This window comes from Diabrotica virgifera, chromosome 9, assembly GCF_917563875.1.
Source record: "Diabrotica virgifera virgifera chromosome 9, PGI_DIABVI_V3a".
NCBI classification, from domain to species: Eukaryota; Metazoa; Arthropoda; class Insecta; order Coleoptera; family Chrysomelidae; genus Diabrotica; species Diabrotica virgifera.
The window spans coordinates 130,195,260-130,220,359 of record NC_065451.1 but is presented as its reverse complement, the minus strand read 5'-3'; the positions used below and the strand labels follow the sequence as shown (position 1 = coordinate 130,220,359).

The following is a 25,100-nucleotide window of genomic DNA, read 5'->3' as shown; positions in this document are numbered from 1 at the left end:
ACGAAATTAAAGATTTATCAAACAACAAGTACCTGGCATCAAAGAATAGGTTATGTGGTCTCACTCCATTTCTAGACCGTCAGAATATTTTGCGCGTTGGCGGTAGACTCAAGTATTCTGACTACAATTTCAATAAAAAACACCCCATTCTAATTAATGGAAATCATTATTTCACAAAACTATTGTTTCAAGAACAACATCTTATATTACTACACGGTGGTGCTCAATTACTTCTGAATACTATAAGAGATATTTGCTGGCCCACATCCGGTCGCAACTTAGCTCGTGCTACTGTCAGAAAGTGTGTAAGATGTGTGTGTGTGTGTCGTTGAAAAAAAAATGACTGCGGATTACTGGATCCATTCGCCTAACCGATTTTTATATTTTGAGCTCATGAATTGCTGCACTTCATAATTTCTTTTTCATTTTTTTTTTATTGTGGTTAACAAAAGTGTTTGGTTTTATATATTATATTTTTTCTTAATCAACTGGCGCCAAAAGTATCCACAATTCAACCTTTAGGATGGAAAAGTTCTACCTATTGATATAATTAAATTTTTTTTATTTCTATTTTTTATCCTTTTTTTTTATTATTATTTTTTTAATTTTTTTTTCTATTTTTTTATTAATTTTTTTTTTTATTTTTTTCCTATTTTTTTTTCTTTTTTTATTCTATTTTTTTATTATTTTTTTTTCCAAATATATACATATAATTTACAATTTTAAACCTATATTACAAATGTGTTTATACAGTGTTTTATATACTTTTATATCTTTAGATATAAGCAATTGGGCAAGATTGTATGGATTTTTAATACATTTGAATTTATTAAATTCATAATTTAAATGTTGTACCTTATCCTGTATGGTGTTACAATTTAAGATCATATGTTCCGTTATTCCTATTTCACCGCAATCACATAAGGGATCTTGCCTTAATTTAATTTTAAAAAGATGTGATGGAACCAAAGTGTGATTAAATCTTAATCTACAAATCGTTTTGACGAATGCTTTTTCGAAAATGCCCTCTTTGAACCAAGTAGAAGAAGGAATAGAACTTTGGAAGTTTTTATAAAATTTTCCCTTGTGACTTTCACTATACCAACTTTCCCATTCCTGCTTCACTTGGTTTTTTGAAAATATATTTAAATCTGATGGGGTACATTTATAATTACTAATGTAATTTACATTTAGGGCCCCTTTTGCTAAGTTGTCGACTATTTCATTATGTTTCAAACCGCAGTGCGCTTTAATCCATGCTAGTTTTATGCTTTTTCCACTGTTCGTTAATTCCATAGTTTTTTTGGCTATATTTAGTTCAATATAATTTAAATTGGTTTTATTGTGGAGTTTATTTAATTTTTCTAGGGCGCTTCTGCTGTCAGAAAAAATAATGAAATTTTCTTGATGGCAGTTAGTTTCTATATATAATAATGCCTCAAAAATAGCTGTCAATTCTGCGGAGTATATTGAGAAATGTTCATTTAATCTTTTTGTTACTTTATATTCGATATTTGGATCCCAAACTACACACGCTACTCTATTATCTTTTTTTGAGGCATCAGTATATAACTGATAACTGTTAAGTACTTGATCATTAACATCTGATACAAATAATTGGTTTCGAATGAGTTGAGAAAATTGAGAATAATCCCTAAAGAAAATTGGTTCAATGTTAATAATATCTTTTGAATTTAGTTCAAAATATGGTAATATATCGGTAGTATGTACTAATTCTTTAATACTCAAATATTGGTTGTAAGCTTCTACTATTAATAAAGATTTTTTACTTTTCCAGTATGTACTGGTAAGATCTGATATAAAAAGTTGATGAATTTTTTTTATTAAATTACTGTTTCTAGAAACAATTTTCCATAGAAATTTTTCGGTTAAGTATTTTCTTCTTAACTCCAGAGGTGGTTCGCAGCATTCAATCATTAAATTAGAATTTGGTGTACTCATCATGGCTCCAATGCATTTTTTTAAACTTTTGGTTACTATACAGTCGAGTTTGTGAAGGTGGCATTTCGCAGCTTGTGAATAGAATATAGAACCGTAGTCTAATATGGATCTAATGTATGATTTATATAACAGAAGAGCAATGTTAGGGTCTGCTCCCCAGTTACAACCATTTACTGCTCTTAATACGTTTACGCCCTTTTCTGTTTTTGTTACTATGTGTTCTATATGTTCTTTCCATAGCAACTTCCTATCTAAAATAATTCCAAGATGTTTAATCGATGGTTGAACTTGAAAAGTAATATCTTTGATTGTTACTGAATTCGGTATCTGCCGTTTTCTGGAGAAAATAACTAGCCTTGTCTTTTGACTAGAAATATTTAAACCTATGTAATTGCACCAGCTTTTTAATTCACTATACGCTTTCTCTACCATATTGCTTCCGAAGGGGATTTCGCATTCGTCTTTGTAAATTATGATATCATCTGCGTATTCTAATATTTTGACATAATTTTGAACTTTGCTTTCGATTTCGGCTGTGTATATCAAATATAGTGTGGGACTTAAAATACTGCCTTGTGGAATACCGATGTTAACTTTTCTTTCACCTATTATTTTATTTCCTATTCTTAATGAAATTGTTCTGTTACAGTATAATTTTATAATTCGTTTAGCAAAATCAATATTAAGACCGATATTTTTCATCTGATTAAATAAAATTTTTAGGTTTACATTGTCATAGGCACTTTCTATGTCTACAAAGAGGCCAACTACTGATTTAGAATTTGAAAAGGAGGTGTTGATATCTGTTACTAAGTGTCCTATATTTTCCATTGTGGAGTGTCCCCTGCGAAAGCCAAACTGATACTGTGGGAGCTTCTTATTAATTTCTAACCAAGATTCTAATCTTCTTTTTATCATGCGTTCCAAAGTTTTTAAAACACATGATGCTAGTGAGATTCCTCTGTATGAATCTGATAAATGGGGTTCTTTATTTGGTTTCTGGATTGGAACCACTACGTACCTCTTCCAACTGCTTGGGTAATCTTGAGTTTCCCAAATTGAGTTAAGGATATCTAGCAAAATGTATTTACATTTTTTGGGCAAGTTAGACAGCATATTATAGTATATACCGTCTAACCCGGGAGCAGAATTTTTACGGGAACTTAGATTATCCTCCAATTCCATTATGGTGAATTGCTTTAACAAAGTGTCTTCTTTGTGATTTTTTTGTCTCTCATCGTTTAATCTCCATATATGTTCTAAATCCTCCTACCCCAAGCTGGCGCTATTCTATCTAGGAAGACTTCGTTCGAGTCGCCTTCATTTATCTTGCTAACAGGTTCTTTATAGGTATTTTTCTATGCTTCTATGCTATAGTCTAACAGAAATTTTTCTATGCTTCCCTTATTATGAACTATAGATCTAGTATTATATTGTAAAACTAAGAAAACTGCGATATAAGACTCTGGTTTACATCTATTTTAAGTGACTCTAACAATTTTTGATCTGGTGAAACTTGAAAGTATTTTTGTAAAATATTCTTAATCATGTGTAACATGAAGTCCTTCATTTCTTGATTTATATTTTGTGTCTCTTCGGCCTGGCATCTATAATTTGGTATGCTTGTATATTATTCAAATTCCACTGAAGCTGATGACCTTGGAATTTCAATAATTTTTTTATGTTCTTCTGAATAACCTGATCTATTGTTATTGTTTTCAATACGCCTTTTTTTATTTATGACCGCTGTATAATATGGACTGTCTCGTTTATTTTTGGCTACGGTTGCGTAGCTGTTTTCGTATTTATCTTTAGCTTCTGTGTATGAAATGTTTTCAGTTACCATCATTTTCTTAACCGATTTTTGTTTTGAAAATTCATTACAGTTTTTTCTATCCTTTGCTGCATGATTTCCACCACATAAAACACATTTTGGTTCCTCCTTTTGGTCACACTCATCGGCTTCATGTTCACCCCCACAAAATACGCATCTCACCCTTCCTCTACACTGGCCAGCAACGTGGTTGTACCGTAGGCATTTATTGCATTGAACGACCCTTGGAATATAGATTTCTACATCATAAATAAGTTTTTCTATAATTACTTGTGATGGGATCATTTGTCCTTTAAATGTAACAATAATTGTCGGTGTAATGATTTCTTGTTCAACATTTTTTCTTTTCATTCGTTTTACATATAAAACTTCAAAATTATTTCCAAATTTAGGTTTAATGATCTGGCCTAATTCCGATTCTGATAATTCAATATCAACTTGTTTAATGACTCCTTTTTTTTTGGGTAAAAAATGTGGGTACATACGCCTCGTATCCTTTTTCTTTCAACTTTTCTGACCTTATTAATAAATTAGCGCTACTGTAAGAATTTAATTCAACTTTGATTTTGTTAATACCTACCACATCCATTCTTAGAATATTATTTTTAATTTCTGGGACCGCTCCCATAATCACCCTCGCAGATCCAATACGGTGAAGCCTCCCGATGTGGCCGTGGTTATTCTGAACTAATACATAATATGGACCGGCATCCGCAGCAGAATAAAAATTTATTGGCCTTTCAGATATATTAGTATTAGGTGTCCTTACCCCTATTTTGCTATTATTAGATTTGTTATTATTTTGTATTTTAACCTGATTATTTTCCTCTCTTTTTCTCTTGTTCCTGTTACCTTCCTCGTCCGTCATCATCATTTCCGTGTTGTTCTCTTCTACATCTTGTTTTCCTCTATCTGGTGGGACCGTTTTTTCACTTTTAGTCATATTCACAACACCAAATACCAAACGTTTTTGTAACTAACCGTAACCAGTTCTCTCGAACACAAAATCCAACCGTATTGCTTGAATTCTCGTGTGAAGTCTCGCTTGAAAGTGTGTAAGATGCTTTAGATTTAATGCAAAAACCATTCAGCCTATAATGGGAAATCTTCCTAGTGCTAGAGTAATGCCTTCTGGTCCATTTACAATAACGGGTGTTGATTATGCAGGTCCATTTCTCATAAAAGACAAAAAAGGTCGTGGATGCAAAACCACTAAATGTTACATAGGTCTTTTCATTTGCTTTAGCACCAAGGCCGTACACCTAGAATTGATTTCAAGTCTCTCATCTGAAGCATTTTTACAAGCCTTACGAAGGTTTGTGTCCCGCAGAGGAAAACCCGTAAAAATATTCTCAGATAATGGAAGCAATTTTATAGGTGCTCAACGAGAATTAGCATCTCTTTTAAATGCACATGAATTAAGAGATAAATTATGGTCACTAACAAATTCCCTAGAAATTGAATGGCAATTTATACCGCCCTATTCACCTCATTTTGGTGGACTCTGGGAAGCCGGAGTAAAATCATATAAATTACATCTAAAACGAGTTTTGTCAAAAACTGCGCTTATTTATGAACTTTAATAATTCAAATAGAGGCAATTTTAAACTCACGCCCTCTTTCTCCTATTAGCCCAGATCCTAATGACTTCAGTCCTTTAACACCCACTCACTTTCTTATTGGAAAACCAATCATAGCAGTTCCAGACCAAGATCTAACCGATATAAAGGTCACCAGACTAAATCGATACCAGCTTCTCCAGCAGATGTGCCAAAGCTTTTGGGCAAGATGGAAAACCGAGTACATCTCCCAGCTACAAGTCAAGGGACGCTGGAAGAAAAATCAAGAGTCTCTCACAGATGGAGCCTTGGTCCTTATAAAGGACGACAACATCAATCCAACCCATTGGCAGCTAGGCCGAATACTCAGTGTACATCCTGGAAGGGACAACATCAATCGAGTAGCTACAATCAAGACTTCTACTGGCATCATTAAACGTGGGTTCAACAAAATATGTCCACTACCTCTAGATGATTGAAAGGGGCCTTTCAAGGTGGGGAGGATGTTCGAGCCATTGGGCAACGCCGCCCCTGATGTGTGCGCCTTTTAATGTATGTTCCTTTTGCCCCTCTGTCATCCCAACGAAGGAAGAAGGAACGCAGTCAAAGTTCATCTAAAGACTTTGAGTGTAGCATACATGTTTTTGTATAATATTTTTATTTCAATATATTCGTCAAATCAAAGTGCAACAATCTCTTAATTCATCTCAACAATTAACATCGTTTTCAGCTTCTTCGAAATACAGGTAAGGAATCTGATCAAAATGTAAATACTGAAGACTTGAAGATTGAAGATTTCTGGAACAATATGGAAAATATGTGGTATAGCGCTGGAACACCGGTTTTAAGCAGATTTGTTAGTTTTGCATCATTCATCAGCGAATGTGGAAAGAGTATTTTCGGATATAAATCTAATGAAAACTTATGAAACAAATCAACTTTCGTCTGCTGATTCTGGGTCATCAGCAGACTAAAAATTTTCTTAAGACCAAAAAAGCATATTGCCATAACGTCAAGTTTCCAAAAGAAGTAAACGACTCTGAATAAATATTTTCAGGTAAGGTATATTATTATACACACATACATGTGTATGCTTAAGCTTCGATTCCTTAGCTTAAAATAGGTCGATTTAAGCTGACTTACCTTAGTACGAAAGTTGATAATAACGGAAATACAGGGTGTCAAAGTTGAACTTTTATTTTATTTATTCTTGATTATTTCCTGATCGGCATGGGATAATAACACGAAATTTGGTAGGCGGAGTTTTTTGGGATGAGAAATCTAAATTCGCCTCCAAAAATTATGTATCACACAGAGGGCGCCACATACGTCTTTCAGCGCTCATTTAATACGTTCAGTTTTTTTATCCCCCACTCTACATACTTTTTGAATCCAAATGTTTATTCTCTTAATACTTTTACTTAAAAAAGGTATACTACATTCATCTTGCTAAAATCAACTGTTTTCGAGATAAACGCATTTTAAATCTGCGATACAACAGAATTTTTTGCATAATATCTTTGCAGTTATAGGCAATGTCGTTCAAGATTGCAGCGCCATCGCGTATTTAACTCAAACCTTTCAATAGACATTAATACATAACCATACATTTCCGTGCTTATTAAAACAGCTTAAAATCGTGTTTGTTTTTATTGAGTTATGGCAAAAAGATCGAATTATTATTGTTGTGTGCCTCAATGTGATTCTTGGATAAAGCGTGATAGTAATTTATCGTTTCATTCTTTCCCTAAAAAGGATAAACAAGATAGAGTTTTATTCAATGGCAGTTTAGTTAACAAACGAAACGTATGGAAATACCTTCTAAAAATGGGAAAAGAGCCTAGTCCTTATATGAAAGTGTGCAGTTTACACTTTAAAAATGAAGATTACTTTAAGGGTATGTTTATGTATTATATAAAGTAGCTATTATTAACAGGTAAATATTTATATTTTAGGAGAAAACTTGTCTAAACTGAGAAGATTGAAAAGATGTGCTATACCCACTTGTAAGTTACCAAAAGTTAACATATTGTCAAAAGGACTGCCCACTAACTCTACCCGAGCTGAACGTTCTAAAAACCGCACAAAACAAAAAGTGAACCCAGAATGTGATCCTGAACAACCGGGTATTCTAGATGTTGATGTTCCCAATATAACAAATGAACCATCAGAGGAAGAAATTTTATGTGTTGATGCACTATTAATTGCAATTAAGCGATGCAACAGTAAAGTCTTTTAAAGACTTTCAAGTTCAAGTCAACACTCCAAAAGTGGTTACGTTATCAGATATAATAATGTCAGATACCATGTTATGCAGTTTTACAGGATTGCTGAATTTCCAATTACTGGATGGTATAGTGTCATCAGTTGATTTAGTGTATAAAGACATTAGAAGTGATAGACTAAGTGTAAGACAGCGAATAATTCTAACATTTGTAAAATTGAAGTTGGATTTAAGTTATGCAGTGTTATCGCCATTGTTTGGTATTACTCAAGGTTTGTGTAAAACTTATATTACACAAATGATATGTATACTGGCAGAAGTGCTTCAATGTGCTATATATATATGCCTTCAAGTGTAGAATTACAAAAGAATGTGCGCCCATTGGTTTTAATAATTTTGCAGATACTGAAATGGTTCTGGATTGTACAGAAATAAAAGTGTATAAACCAAAGTGCTTGTGCTGCAGAATACGTTTCTATTCCCAGTATAAAGGATCCGAAACCATAAAGTTCATGACAGGGGTATCTCCTTCAGGAGTAATCACTTTTGTAAGTAGACCATATGGTGGTCGTGCATCAGACAAAATAATCTTTGAAGAAAGTCGTGTAATTGAACAAATTAAGCCAGGCTCTGCAATTATGGTGGATAAAGGATTTTTAATTGATGAATTGTGTTCATTTCATAACATAAAACTCTATAGGCCTCCATTTTTAGAAAAACGAAAACAACTAAGTCGTGAAGAAGCAATTCAAAACTCAGACATTGCAGCGGCTAGAGTTCACATTGAACGAACAAATCAGCGAATAAAATTATTTAAAACTTTGAATAATAAACTTCATACTAATTTTATACCATACATACAAAATATCTTTATTATTATCTGTGCTGCGACTAACTTTTCTTCGCCAATATTGGCAAATAATAAATTTTTACAATAATAAATATGTTTCTTTATTTTGACATGCATATGGAATGTAACATACAGGGTGTTTGGTAAAGAATGGGCCATAACTTAACATTAGATTCTTGAGGTTAAAATAGGTCGATTTAAGCTAACTTACCTTAGTACAAAAGTTAATAATAACCGAAATACAGGGTGTCAAAGTTAAACTTTTATTTTATTTATATTCGAATATTTCCTGACAGGCATGGGACAACAACACGAAATTTGGTGCTGGTATTGTACAATCTACTAAATTATGTTAAACAAACGTTTCTGGCTACTACCAGAGGCGTACGACGGGGGAACGTGAATGGTTCGAATGGGGAATAGCAGTTTCGTCAGTGGCGTAGAATTTGGGAAGGATCAACCATTCACTTTCCCCTGTCGTACGCCTCTGGTACTAACCACAAACGATTATTTAACATAATTTAGTAGGGTGTACAGTAACTGCACTTTCTGCCAAGTATCACAAGGATATGTCAAATAGTTTTATAGTACCGGGCACACATAGTTCTTAAAGTTTTAAATAAAGAATAAATTATTTAAAAAAAAAGAATACTTTAAAATAATTTGACATACACATATTATACTTGTCAGAACGGGTAGGCACTGTACACCCCACTAATTTATATTAAATAATCGTTTCTGGCTACTACCAGAGGCGCACGACAGGGGAAAGTGAATGGTTGACCCTTCCCAAATTCTACGCCACTGATTAAACTGCTATTTTAGCATAATTTTTAGATTCTCCAATACCTTCTATGCAAATAATATACTCTTCATTCGTAACGATAAAATTATTAGTTTTCGAGATATTTGAAGTTAAAAATGAAAAGGTACACTTATTTTGATTAATGCATTATGCTCCTTCGTTTTTAACTTCAAATATCTCGAAAACTAAGGGCTTTATCGTTACGAATAAAGAGTATGTTTTTTATAGAGAGAGTAATGGAGAATCAAAAAATTGCACTAAAATAGCAATTCCGGTAGTGGCGTAGAATTTGGGAAGGGTCAACCATTCACGTTCCCCCGTCGTACGCCTCTGGTAGTAGCCAGAAACGTTTGTTTAACATAATTTAGTAGATTGTACAATACCAGCACCACTTACCAAATTTCGTGTTGTTGTCCCATGCCTGTCAGGAAATATTCAAAAATAAAAGTTTAACTTTGACACCCTGTATTTTGGTTATTATCAACTTTTGTACTAAGGTAAGTTAGCTTAAATCGACCTATTTTAAGCTCAGGCATCTAAGGTTAAGCTATGGCCCATTCTTTACCAAACACCCTGTATATTTGAAATATTTATACAGTTAAATCTCTCCTATTTCCTCTTTCTGTTTCGTGAGATGGCTTGAATTTTTAGACTAGTAACGACATCCATGATGTCGATTTACACTTTGTTTTTTAGTTATACCTAGTCATGTGTTTTATATTCTTAACTAATTTTAACCGTTACGAGTTCGTTTTTAACGTTTGTTCATTTTTCGCATTAATCTAACATTCTGGTAAGTCTTTTAAAACTTTTGTACCTATTTCTAAATACTTAGCAAGTAAATTCTTTGTAGAACCTTGAAAAAGGGGGTAATTACCCTCGAAAGCTTGGAATTAGAATAAATAATGTGCCTTAGCGAAGCCCTGTTTTATTTGACTACTACACCCAAAAAGAAAAAAGTATCTATATATTTTTTCCAAACTAGTCAAAAAACTTGGGCTACTTTTCTTTACTATTTTTAGTATGGGTTTTTACGATGACATCAGACTCCAATACGGACCTTTATTTGTGTCGTATCTGAAGGAATGGGCGAATATTAACATCAAATTCGCAGCGTTAAGAAACAGAAAGACTTTTTTAATCAAGTGTCGCAATGCAGATTGTTTTCCAAGCCATATCACGAACAGTCTCACTAACGTCAATAATTTACTTTACCACAGGAAAGGAGAGATAGATTTCCGAGCTCAAGGACTAAGTAAAAGGTTTGGAAAGCATATACTTAATATAGAAATTAAGATAACTTTTGCTGATATTAATCATTTTGAAAACAGGTTAAAAGATCTCCAAGCCAAATCAAAATCTATACTCAACTATTACACGTATGTTGAATTTAAACGTAGGCAACAAGTAATTTACAACAATCATTTTCATCAAATCAAAAGAACTAAGATCAATAAGTTTAACAAATTCAGACTAGATAGCTTTGACAGCATTGATTTCAGGGATAGTTGGTTTAAGAACCTCACAGACATTGAGTTTCCTTTGGAAGTTAAAAAGTTACTGGCCTTAGGCCCAAAATTCGCTTTGCTTCCCAACAAAAAAGATTTCAAAGTTTCCTCTTTGTTAGCTGACATCGAAAATATTTTAAGACCAATTGAGAATGTCGATAAAGACATTCTAAGGTCCAAATGCACTAATAAAATCACAAACTATCTTAACAAAGACGAATCAGATCATTTCTTAAACAAATATTTTGTCAAACGTACAACTTTTTTGAAAAATCACTCTGAGATCAGGATTGTTCAGAGCGATAAAGGCAACATCACTGTGGCAATGTACACAAGGGATTATCTACAAAAATGTGAAGATTTACTCACAGACACTAAATATTAGAAAAAGTTAAACAACAATCCCGTGTACACTTTACAACAAAAGGCTAACAAAATAGTTTTTGATTTGGTAAAAGCCAAATAGACGAATCTATTGGTAAAATTTTGAAAATTTACAATGCAATTGCTCCTAGATTTTATGCTCTACCTAAAATTCATAAACCTATTCATACTATGAGGCCAATAGTGTCCTCTATAGGTACACCTAATGGCCCCGTAGCGACTTTCTTAACTAATATCCTCACAGAAACGTACAAATAATAACAACTATGGTTACTGCATTCAGGACTCTTTCGGTTTCAGCTCTTTCATCAATAATTTTAAATTGCCAAATAATTATAAGCTTGTACGTTTTGATGTTGTGTCTTTGTTCACCAATTTACCTCTACACACAATTCTGGCTAGTATTGAGAAACACTGGAGCGACATATCTTTGCACACAACTCTGAACCTAGTTAATATGAAAAAACTCATTGCTTTTGTTTTTGATTTCAATGTTTTCATTTTCAATGACAGTTATTGCAAACAAGTCTTTGGTACCCCAATGGGGTCCACTATTTCTCCAATAGTATGTAATTATGTCTTAGATAATTTGATCAAAGGTTGTCTTCATCAAATTAATTTTGAAATACCATTCATTAAGAGATATGTGGATGATTTAATCTTGGCACTACCCACAGACCTAATGCAACATAGTTTAGATATATTCAATCAACAAAACCCACACTTGCAGTTCACATGCGAGGAAGAGGCGAAGGGTACTTTGCCCTTCCTTGACATGAGACTGCATAGTAGATGTGAGGATAATGTTGTAAAGACTCAATGGTACAGAAAACTCATATGTAGTAACAGATTCATCAGCTACCATTCGTACCACACAGCTAGGATGAAAACCAATTTAGTCCTAGCAATGAAAGAACGTGTCAAAAGGTTGTCTCATCCTGACTATCTCCAACAAGATCTTAATTTTTTACGTAACACCTTTGTTGAAAATTTATATCCTCTAAGACTGATTAATAAATTAATTTTTAATGTTCCTTTTAATAATAGAAACAACAACCTCACCACCAACACCATATCGCAAACAATGCAATCAGCAAAAAATAACTCGGTGCAGACAAGTGTGTATTTTTATGCCCTCCCGTACATTCCTAAACTAACCATTGAACTCACTAAGATTTTCAAAGATTTCAAAAACATCAAATAGCTAATAAATCATCAAAACTATACGTCAGCTTTATAGTAAAATTAAACAACCTTTAACCACATCAGAAAGTACAGATGTGGTTTACTGCATTAAATGTACTGAATGTCCAGCAACGTACATAGACGAAACCGGAAGAAACTTGTGTAGTCGTATCACCTCACACAGGAGCGATTGCAAATTGACTAAGCCTACATGTGCTCTGGCAGAATACACAATTAATCTAGACCACAAGATAGATTTCAATAACGCTACAATATTAGCCAGAGAGAAAAATAAGTTCAAAAGAACCTTTTTGGAGATGGTACATATCAGCAACAGTGATAACAACAATCTTAATAAGAGATCTGAGGTTCAGAACCTTAGTAAAATCTACAACTACATTTTGACATTCGATCAGTCAGACTCTGCATCTCAGTAATCTATCGTAATTTTTCTATTACTTAATTTTTGATAAAATTAGTTACTGTTCAGTGTATTTTTTCTGAACCTATTTGCTAAATCCTATTTTCTTTTTGATAAATATGTTTTTTGAATTACCCGCACATTTTAAGTTGGTATTACAGTTGGTAGTATTCATAATTTCCCTATAGTAGTCAATGATACATTTCATGTTTCAAAAGTTTTTTCGTAGTTTTGAAACTATTTATACAGTTAAATATCTCCTATTTCCTCTTTCTGTTTCGTGGGATGGATTGAATTTTTAGACTAGTAACGACATCCATGATGGCCATTTACACTTTTTTTTTTAGTTATACCTAGTCATGTGCTTTATATTCTTAACTAATTTTAACCGTTATGAGTTCGCTTTTAACGTTTGTTCATTTTTCGCATTAATCAACATTCTGGTAAGTCTTTTAAAACTTTTGTACCTATTTCTAAATACTTAGCAAGTAAATTCTTTGTAGAACCTTGAAAAAGGGGGTAATTACCCTCGAAAGATTGGAATTAGAAAATATAGTGTGCCTTAGCGAAGCCCTGTTTTATTTTACTACTACACCCAAAAAGAAAAAAGTATCTATACAGCGTGTCTACTTGAGTTGGAAACATATGGGAAACTTTTTTATTATTAATTTTACGAAAAAAAGTTATTCTTTATAAAAAGTTCTGCATGCCCCAAAACCTAAGATGCAATTATCAGATATCAAATTTTCTCAATATTATACGAGGTATGTCAAAAAATATGAATTTCGGCTAAGGGTAAAGTACCTTTATTTCTCTCAATATCGAAAATTCTTATGATAAAAAGTTGTTTGGAATTAAAAACTAAGATGAAATATGCAATTACATGCTTCTTATTGAAAAAAAAATATTTTTCTCAAATTTATGGATACCCAACATCGGTTTTAATTATTACAAATATCATAACTCGTTTATTATTCATTTTACGAAAAAAAGTTATTCTTCATAAAAAACTTTGCATGGTCTAAAATCTAAGACACAACCATGATATATCAACTTTTATTAATTTTATACGAGGTGTGTCAAAAAATATGAAATTCGCTCAATATTATAGCACCTTTATATTTCACAGTATTTCAATTAGAAGGATGTAATTGCATATTGACACATAGTTTTTAATTCTAAACAACTTTTTTAATAACCGTTTTCAATATTGTGAAAAATAAAGGTACTTTACTCTTGAGTGAAATTCATATTTTTTGACATAACTCGTATAAAATTAATAAAATGTCATATCTGTTGGTTGAATCTTCGGTCTTAGGACATACAGAGATTTTTATAAAGAATACCTTTTTTTCGTAAAAGTAATAATAAAAGAGTTATCGTATGTGTAATGAATAAAAACGAAGTTAGTATCAATAAATTTGAGAAAAATTTGGAAAATATTTTTTTCCAATTAGAAGCATGTAATTACATATTTGAGCTTGGTTTTTATTTCCAACCAACTTTTCATAATAAGAATTTTCGATATTGAGAGAAATAAAGGTACTTTACCCTTAGCCGAAATTCATATTTTTTGACATACCTCGTATAATATTGAGAAAATTTGATATCTGATAATTGAATCTTAGGCTTTGGGGCATGCAGAACTTTTTATAAAGAATAACTTTTTTTCGTAAAATTAATAATAAAAAAGTTTCCCATATGTTTCCAACTCAAGTAGACACGCTGTATACAGGGTGTTAGTAAATAAGTATGAAAAACTTTAAGGGGTAATTCTACATGAAAAAATAATGACAGTTTGAAAGACGAAGCAAGTTTTCAATCCTAATAGTAAATTAATAATATTGAAAAATATTAAAAATCACTAAAAGATTTTTAAATTGAAAACTTATTGGTACATTTTCATGGTAACACCTCCAAGACTTCTATAATTTGCAAGTCATATGGATGCTGCAGTGAAGACGAGAGGGAAGGAATTCTACACTTTGCAATTCACATCCTCCGTCTGCAGCCGGCAAAGTTCCAACTGAAAGATGCACCTGGTTACTCTACGGAGTAATACGAAAATAAAATAAAAATGTGTACCATTTTTATTCGGTTGCGATGCGAAGGCACACCAATCTTACTCTTTAAATAGAATACGGAGTGCAGTCCAGTTCCTCATTCTAATTAAAGAGTAAGATTGGTTTGCCTTCGCATCGCAACCGAATAAAAATGGTATACATTTTTATTTTATTTTCGTATTACTCCGTAGAGTAACCAGGTGCATCTTTCAGTTGGAACTTTGCCGGCTGCAGACGGGGGATGTGAATTGCAAAGTGTAGAATTCCTTCCGTCTCGTCTTCACTGCAGCATCCATATGACTTGCAAATTATAGAAGTCTTGGAGGTGTTACCATGAAAATGTACCAAGAAGTTTTCAATTTAAAAATCTTTTAGTGATTTTTAATATTTTTCAATATTATTAATTTACTATTAGGATTGAAAACTTGCTTCGTCTTTCAATTGCCAGATGGTGCTAGCCACCTATTATCATCCATTTGGTTGCGATGTGTGGGAAAACCTCTCGATGCAATTTGGTTGGAGTATGGAGAACAGTGCCTACGTTTCTTCTGATGAAGCTCCAATAAGAGCAGAAAATCGCGGTTAAAGGAACTGGACTGCACTCCGTATTCTAATTAAAGAGTAAGATTGGTTTGCCTTCGCATCGCAACCGAATAAAAATGGTACACATTTTTATTTTATTTTAATGTGTTGAATTTTTTTTCAAACTGCGCATTTTTTTATTGCTCTGAGACCTTTTAAGCTATGAAAATGAAATTTGGTGGGTTTCAAGGGGTAGTTATTGCGCATCTTTTGGCAAACAAATAACAATTTTATATTCATCATTGGCGCGCCTACGGGTAATGGTCTGAATTTTTTTATAGAAAAAAAAATAGTACGCCAGTAGATGAACAACACGGCCATCACTATAGGTATAGGGAAAACAATGTGTTAGAGAGAGAGGTATGTGATGTCACAGCTGATATAGGAAAGTATGTGTGTTAGAGAGAGAAACATGGTATCTTTGCTGCTAGTGGTCCGATTTAAACGTACGACGGCTCGTTGGAATGGGCGGGAGATAACGAATACAAAAAAACATGGCGGCATAGTGCCAAAAGGGCGCTTTCCGATGTGACGACGTCCGATGGGGCGCGTTCCGATGTGACGGCGTTCTAGCGCTGATCGATCGGTGCGCGATACCAGATGTGCGATCGGTACCTTAATTTTTCGCGGAACGCGAAGCAGATGCGCGGTCGGTACCTTAAGTTTTTCGCGGATCTCGTAGATACGAAGCGCGCGGCTGGTAATTTTGGAATTTAAATAAAACAACAACATAATGCAATTTTTTTATTAAAAGAACTTAAAAGGAACACAGCACGTCAACGCGTCACGTAAAAACGTCACATCAAAACGTCACGTAGGCTTGTGAAATGTCACGTGAAAACGTCACGTCAAAGCACGTCACGTAAAACGTCACGTCAAAGCACGTGAAAACGTCACGTCAAAGCACGTCACGTAAAACGTCACGTCAAAGCACGTCACGTAAAACGTCACGTCAAAGCACGTAAAAACGTCACGTCAAAACGTCACGTGGGCTCGTGAAATGTCGCGTAGGCCTTATTGTCACGGGGAGCTCGATCGCAAGACCTGATTGCCACAGCGCGACGTGAGGTAGTAACATCATGTCTTTGAATGAGTATAGACGTAAATTAGCAGAATTTAGAGAAAAACTGACACAGTTAAGAAGTCAGGTTTTATTTTATGAGGATAAAAATAAGGTTATAAAACAAATAGAGAACCTATCACTGGGAAGCAGCATAGACTGGACACCAAAGGAATTTAGTCAGCAGCTGCGACAAGAATATTCAAGTGCTGCGGACTACTTATTTAGGGAAACTCCAACAAGGCGAATTCATCCAATTACTATTAATGATGTTATCGACGCCGGCGCCAACAACGATGAACAAAGAAAACATGAAAAGTGAAATAGATAATGTTTTTGCAATGACTTGTGTAATATTAGCTTCAGTGTTTATTTTAATTATAAAGATTATATTTAAAATTGTTAAGAGAAAATTTGAATCATCATGTAATATAAGACTTGAACAATAAATAAGGCGTTTAAATAAAAAACCCATAACTCTAAAAAATATTTAGTTGAAAATAATGAAAATAAATGTTAGCAGATAATTTACATATCGCATAGGAAATAGCGGTTGAGGGTCTAATCGCATTACTATGCAATTTTCGTTATCATACCCACATTTTGTTATTGAGTTATATTTCTTATCATGTGCATAGAAAATGTTGGAATTTTTAAAACCAATGACAATGATAAAACTGAATATAATTTTGCACACGCACACTTTCTACAACACGTCATAGGGTGGGGCACGCAACCTTATAAATTTCAAAATGCACCTCAGGACGGTCTATTCCATAGTCTATTCCTTACTGTTAGTGCTCGTTGTGGTTCAACTAGTTTTGCGAGGTAAGTGTTCTCTTAATTATTTTTTGTTAAATATTTTTTATTTTTCTTGTTTGATTTTGAATAAAACTTAATGTTTTCTGCTCTGCTATTTATAAAATCTCTTCATTCCAGCTGAGATTTATTATTTCGACATTAAATAATTATCTAATTGTCGACATTTTGAATGACATTTATTTTTTATTTTCTCGTAATTATTCGTTGTTAAAATCTTTTCGGTTTTTCAAGTTTTTGGTTAGCTATTTATAAAATTCCTTCATTCCAGATGAGATTTATTATTTTAGCACCTGATTGTCTACAAGACCTCATGTCAGCATTTTGAATGACAATTATTTTTTATTTTCTCGTAATTATTATTTGTTAAATCTGTTCGGTTTTTTCAAGTTTTTGGTCAGCTATTTATAAAATTCCTTCATTTCAGATGAGATTTATTATTTTAGCACCTGATTGTCTACAAAAAAGACATGCTAGCATGACAATTATTTTTTTATTTTCTCGTAATTATTCGTTGTTAAATCTGTTCGGTTTTTTGGTCAGCTATTTATAAAATTCCTTTATTCCAGATGAGATTTATTATTTTAGCACCTGATTGTCTACAAGACCTCATGCCAGCATGACAATTATTCGTTTTTATTTTCTCGTAATTATTCTTTGTTAAATCTGTTCTGTTTTTCTTTGATTTTTTTAATTAATGTTTTCTACTCTGCTATTTATCCCTTTATTCCAGATGAGAGTTATTATTTCGACATCTGATTGTCTACAAACAAAAAAGACTTACTGTTAGCATGCTGAATGTCAATTATTCGTCATTCTTCGTAAAATTTATTTTTTCTGCTCTGGTAGTTATAATTTGCCTGTCGATGCAGATTACGTCACCAATATTTTAGGCATAGATAGTGGCGTGTGCAAAATCATTCACATCTAGGGTGTTGTAACATTCCTTTATTCTTGTTTTCCCTTATCACAAATCTTTTCAATATTTTTTTCAATTTATTGTTTTCTGCTCTGTTAGTTATAATATTCCTCATTTCAGATGGATTTAACTAAAATTAATGAAGCATCTCTGGTTGCAGAGAGGAAACCAATCAAAAAACTTAAGGACCTACCCCTCAACATTCCGGTGCCAATTAAGGAGGCCAAACTAGTCAAATCAAAATATGGTCAAGTCGTTCTTCTGGATGTAGGAGAAGAAGTGGTTTTTTTGCCGGGAAGAGTGACAGAGACCTATAGACCGATCATCGGCGAGTTTGCTGGCGGCAAATATTCAATAATATTTCAAGGTGTGGTGGACGTCGGAAGCAACTACCAGCCCCTAGCATCCTTCAAAATCGCCTAATTGAAAATACTGAAAGAGAGAGGTAAGCATTATGGATATTGTTAAACAAAGCGAAAATTTATTGTTATTCATCAAAAGAGTTAGAAAGATAGTTTTTGATAAATTCACAGCTAAAGACAAAGAAATTTGGTTGAAACGCTTAACGAAACAAATCAAAATTTGCAATAAAGTAATAAAAAAACGCAATTTGCCTATAGGTACAATTAGAAAACTGCAAACACATATAGGACATTTTAAACATTTTAAACAGATTATTTTAAATAGACATGTAGGTATGGGTCTAGACAACAAACTAAAACATAGAGTTAAATGGGAAAATGTAGTTTCCGCGTTTAATAGTCGAATTAAAACTGGAATTATAGTTAATTTATGGCATAAGGACTTAGCACATTTCCTAAATGATTGTTATATTATTTTTAAAAATAAAATCAGAAAAATTTTAAAGGTAGATAAACTTGTTAAAGTTAATGTTTGTTTTTGTGGAGAATTTATTAAAAAATCTGAGGAGAATGAAATTGTGACTTTTAAATATTTTAATACAAAAAATGCTATACTAGACATATCTACCGATACAGAGCGGTGGTTTTTTGAAAATGTTAAAGATAAAATAAATATTAAATTATCTGAGTTTCAGGAAAAAGACTCTGGTTTTGCATTAAATAGAATAATATCTTTAGAAGTAAATATTAATCGATATGAAATTGGAAATGGTTCATCTTATATTAAACTCCCAAAGTCTATTCAAAAAAAGCGTGCTTGCATTAATATAAAAAATTCAGATCAGGCTTGTTTTTATTGGGCAATAGTTAGTGCCTTCTATCCGGCTAAAGCAAATAAAGAACTTACGTCCTTATATCCATTTTATAGTACAGTATTAAAAACAGAAGACCTGGAGGCACCGATGCCGTTACATCAAATTTCAAAATTTGAAAAAATAAACAATGTATCAGTCAATGTATATGCTTTAGAATTACTAGAAAATAATGAAAAGTCATTTTTCACAGTATATCCAGCTAGATTAACTAAAACAGTCGTTGCCAAACATGTAAATCTTCTTTTAATTCAGAATCACTATTTTCCTAAATTAAACGATTATGAAGCACCTCCAGTGGATAATGATAATTCAGAAATTAAGTACCACTACTGCCACATTACGGATATGTCTAAATTAGTTTCTAGACAAGTAAATAAAAGAAAGGCCAAATTATTTCTTTGTAATAGATGCTTAAATTATTTTTCAACTGCAGAGAAATTGTCGGAACATGAAAAAATGTGTGCAGATATGAATAATTGTAAAATGTCTTTTCCTAAATATGATGCTGTTAGTTTTAAAAATTATACTTATAAACAAACAACGCCATTTGTCATATATGCGGATTTTGAGTGCATGTTAGAAAAAGTTACAGACCTCCAAACATCCTGTTGTACTAAAAAATATCAAAAACATATTCCGTATAGTGCTGGATACTATGTAAAATGCAGCTATGATGAAAAGTTGTCTTTTTTTAAGAGTTATAGAGGCATTGACTGCATGGAGTGGTTTGCTAATGAATTACCAAATTTAGCTCAAAGTATTCATTCGAAAATTAAGAAAATTATACCAATGCAGGAAAACCCGAGTACCAGTAAAGCCACAAGGTGTCACATATGCGAAAAATGTTTTTCTCCTACAGATATCATTGTTAAAGACCACGACCATTTTACGGGGGAGTTCAGAAATTTCGCCCACCAAGCCTGTAATTTAAATTTTAAAAAATTGTTTGTCGTCCCAGTTATTTTTCACAATATGAGTGGCTACGACAGTCATTTTATAATTTCAGAGTTAAGCAAAAAAGGAGATATTAGTCTACTTCCAGTCAATAAAGAAAAATACATTTCATTTACACTTAACGATGCTGTTACTAATATAAAATTTCGATTTATTGATTCATTAAGATTTTTAGGAGCCTCTTTAGATGAATTGGTCTCAACATTAAATAAAAATGACTTTAAAATTTGCAAGCGAGAATTTAGCAGGTTAAGTGACGATGAATTTAAATTAATAACTAAAAAAGGGGTATTTTGCTATGATTTTATTGATTCTTGGGAAAAATTAAACATTACCGATTTACCTCCAATAGAGGCATTTTATAATAAGCTAAACGATACGAATCTTACAGATGAGAAGTATGCTCATGCTAAAATAGTTTGGGATACCTTTAACATTGAAAATTTAGGTCAATATTCAGATTTGTACTTAAAAACCGATATTGTGCTTTTAGCAGATGTTTTTGAAACTTTCCGCAAAAAATGCTTTATAACTTATGGGTTAGATCCAGCCTGGTACTACACAATGCCCGGTTATTCTTGGGATTGTATGTTGAAATACGTGGGGTGTAACCTCGAGTTATTGCGTGACGTTGACATGATACTATTTATGGAGAAAGCAATTCGTGGAGGAATTTCAGTATGTAGCGGTAGAATGTCGGAGGCAAATAATAAGTACATGCCTAATTATGACCCCGCACAGCCCTCAAAATACTTAATGTATTTTGATGTCAATAATTTATATGGGTGGGCTATGGGAGAACCCTTACCCTACGGAGGGTTCGAATGGATGGATGCCAAAGACATTGATGTTATGTCTGTACCTGATGACTCTCCCGTAGGGTACATGTTACAAGTTGACTTGGACTATCCTCGCAAATTACATGATCTGCACTCAGATTTTCCATTCGCTGCCGAACACCGCAAAGCTTTGGGTTCAAATCATACTAAACTAATGACAACACTTTATAATAAAAAAGAATATATCGTTCATTATAGAAATTTAAAACAAATGCTGGCTAATGGGTTAGTTTTAAAAAAGATTCATAAAATTTTGAAATTTAAGCAGTCTGCGTGGCTGCGACCCTACATCGAATTAAATACTCGACTTAGAGCTGCAGCTACGAACGATTTTGGAAGAAATTTATACAAATTGGCCAATAATAGTGTATTTGGAAAGACTATGGAGAATATAAGGAAACATAGAATAGTAAAACTAGTCCGATCATGGAATGGGCGATATGGTGCCAAAAATTTAATTTCTAGTGCGCGGTTTCATAGCCGAAAAATATTTAATGAAAATTTAGTAGCTATAGAACTGATTAAATCAGATCTAGTTTTTAATAAACCCTTATACATTGGCATGACTGTTTTAGATATATCAAAATTATGTATGTACCAATTTCATTACGACTATATGCTCCCAAAATTGGGTGCAGATAAATGTAATTTAATGTATATGGATACCGATAGCTTTATTTATGAACTGTACTGTCATGATGCATATGAGGAAGTAATAAAACAAGATTTATCAAAATTTGATACATCTGATTACGCTGTAGATAATATCTATAATATTCCTCGGGTAAATAAAAAAGTTTTAGGAGTAATGAAAGATGAAAATAAAGGAGAAATTATGACAAAATTTGTGGGATTACGATCAAAAATGTATACTTTTAAAGTTCAATCTGGTCGAATCACTAAAAAAGCAAAAGGGACTAAATATAATATAGTAAAAAATGTTATAAAATTCGATGATTATGTAAACTGTTTAAATGATTTTAAGGAACAAACTGCTACTCAACACTCCATTCGGTCATATAGCCATAACGTCTATAGTATAGAACAAACAAAAATTGCGCTAAGTCCTTATGACGATAAAAGATATTTAATTCCAAATAGTTTTAGAACCCTACCATTGGGACATTACAGTATTTTAGAATAGATTTTTATTGCAGAAGAACGTTGAAATGTCTCACAGATGTGTTACACCAGACCTATGGACTCCCGCTAATCTGCAACAAATAGCAGCCAATAAAATTTATTGGGATGTAGTTGATGCTAATACAAAGACATTTACGCTTCCAAGTGGAGAGCAACATCCTCTCCCTCAAGATGTGATTGGTATTGAACGATGGTACAGTAAGCAAGGATGTACCGCGAATTTTAAGATTCCCAAGCAAATACGATCCAGTTTAAACGTAAATTGTATAAGAGAATTAAAACTACAAATTGTGAAGAACTGTGAAAAAGTGATGTCATGCGGGTGTCGAAGATGCGGGGCTCCCTATGGATTCCCCCAATTTACAAAAAATAGCGAATACAATCCTAAGTAAATTGTCTAAGAGAATTAAAACTACAAATTGCAAATATATAAAAATTGATTTTTTGAGACGAATTATGTTCATAAGCTACTATCTCTCTTTTGTACTAAACGCATAACAATATCCACGTGCTATCTCTCTCTTTCTTGTATATATATTGTAAAATAGTTTGTAATATATATATATATATATATATATTATGGTAAAATAAAAACTCTAAATTGGTATTTTTTTTATTTATTCAAATCATTAATTACCCTAATTTTATAAAAATAAATGAACTCCCTAAGAGCATTGTTTGTCATATCTGACATTATAGAACAAAAAGCATACAATATTTGCAAGGGGTTTAAACTATCTGCAGCATTTTTACAAAAATCTAAAACATTATAATAATATTCACAAAAGTTCAAATTTTCTAACAACTGCATACGAGGCGATAGCACACTAGTGTTAAGTTCAACAATTTGCTTCACTTCTTCTTCATCCATATAGTACTCCACACCATGCTTCTTAACAATAATGAATTTACAATCATCGTAAACTATCGGGGTAACAGTGCAGTATTCTTCGCATGGAAAAGTTGGGTGCATGAGGTCATCAGTTGATTGGAAAAAATCAATTAGTTGTTGTGTGATGATTGAAATAAAGGAATACCATTCGTATGCGCTGAGTGATATTCTGGTAGGTTTATATTGTTGAGATAAAATCACTGCAGGCGAAAATGATCTTGCAGGGCTTATACCACATTGTACTTCATAGCCCGATAACGTGTATTTTGTTGCAAGCAGGTAGAAAACTTCTGATTTGGCGGCAGCCTCATAATTTTCCAAAGCTCTATCTAATTCTTGATTATAGTCTTCGTTGCTAGGCATATCGATGCTAAATTCACAACCACCTGAGGAATACCCACTATCTTGAGAGCCACCTGAAGAATACCCACTATCTTGAGAGCTCATGTTCACTTGTACTGACATTGATACTGAAGCATGAGTTCTTTTATATTCCCCTACTCCTTGTGGTAAAAACAACCTCTTTGCAAAAAATGTATTGCTACGCGGCGGATTAAAAGATAGATCCTCCTAAACTACGTCATTAACGTTAATCCAGCTGTTATGTTTGCTGTCCATACCGAGCCATTTCACATACATCTTATTGCCTTTTCGTCTAAGTACTTTTTCAACCAAGTAAATGTCAGGGTTTAATGTTTTCTGTAATTCTTCTTCGTAAAACCCCCCGCTAATCGGTATACCGTGCATGTCTTCAAGCAAATACGTTATAGGATTTGTTATCTTAACTTTTACAATTTTAAATAATTCCGTCGTCCAATTGGGCGTGTAGGCCTTTTCAAATAAATGTTTTGTCTTTGAGACACGTACAATGTCACCAATTTTATATTTTCTTGGACCAGCAATTTTTAAATGACTATAACTCTTGTTTAAAATAGCTTTTTCGTTGGATTTGTTGACCTGAGATGGTTTGTATCCCGTTTTACTGTGCCTTGTATTGTTGTATTCCTCGGTAATTACAGGTAGAGCTTCTAACCATTTGTATGATCCATGTAAACTGAAATACTTGTACAACTTTGCTTTTAACGTTCTAATGACTCTTTCACAAATGGCGGCTTTTTTAATCGTGTAGGTGCTGTAATGATTAATTTCGTGTTTTTTCATTAAATTTTGAAATTTTCTGTTATAAAATTCTGTTCCCTGATCGGATTGGAGGTTCTTCGGAAGTCGTCGAGTATGGGCGAGAATATCCGAAAATGCTTGAGTAATTTCCTCGCCAGTCTTGGTCTTTAGAGGGCGTGTCCACACATATTTTGAAAAACAATCAATTACGACTAGTATTAGTTTAAAATTTTTATTTTGGTGTGCGTAAGGACGCATTTCGGCCAAATCCATTTGCCACAAGTCATCCATTCCTTTGATTATTGTTCGTCGACGAGGATAGATTTTTCGTGCTGGTTTATGCAATTCGTTCACCACCTGTTCCTTTTCTGTAGACATTTTCTTATTAACGACCAGCATCTACATCTACAACATGTGTGCGCAATAGATCAATATTACGTACTATATCCTGTAATGTTTGCTCCACTTGTTTTAACCTCTGTTCCATCTTCATATCGTGCATCGTATGGTTTGCAAGTGTTTCTGCAGCTTCTTTTATGCTTTTATCCGCATCCTTTTTTAGTGTATTCACATCATCTTTGATTATTTTTTTCAATTTTTGCTCGAGAAGTGGAACTGTGGTTTTATGAAGCTCTTCTCTTACTTGATTTAGTTCGATCGCTAAATGTGGAACTGTGGTTTTATGAATTTCTTTTTGTACTTCGTTTAGTCCGACGGCTAAATCCTGTATATCATTAGTTT

At 33.0% G+C, this 25,100-nt stretch overlaps 1 protein-coding gene across 1 annotated transcript; it reads left to right on the top strand.

The window, feature by feature from the left end:
* The first annotated feature begins 18,629 nt into the window (after window positions 1–18,629).
* On the top strand, window positions 18,630–22,349 carry LOC114341853 (uncharacterized). The gene is made up of 3 exons (XM_050660548.1): window positions 18,630–18,767; window positions 19,233–21,392; window positions 21,471–22,349. The coding sequence occupies exons 1-3, from the start codon at window positions 18,630–18,632 to the stop codon at window positions 22,347–22,349; spliced, it is 3,177 nt and encodes a 1,058-aa protein (XP_050516505.1).
* Window positions 22,350–25,100: the final 2,751 nt, after the last annotated feature.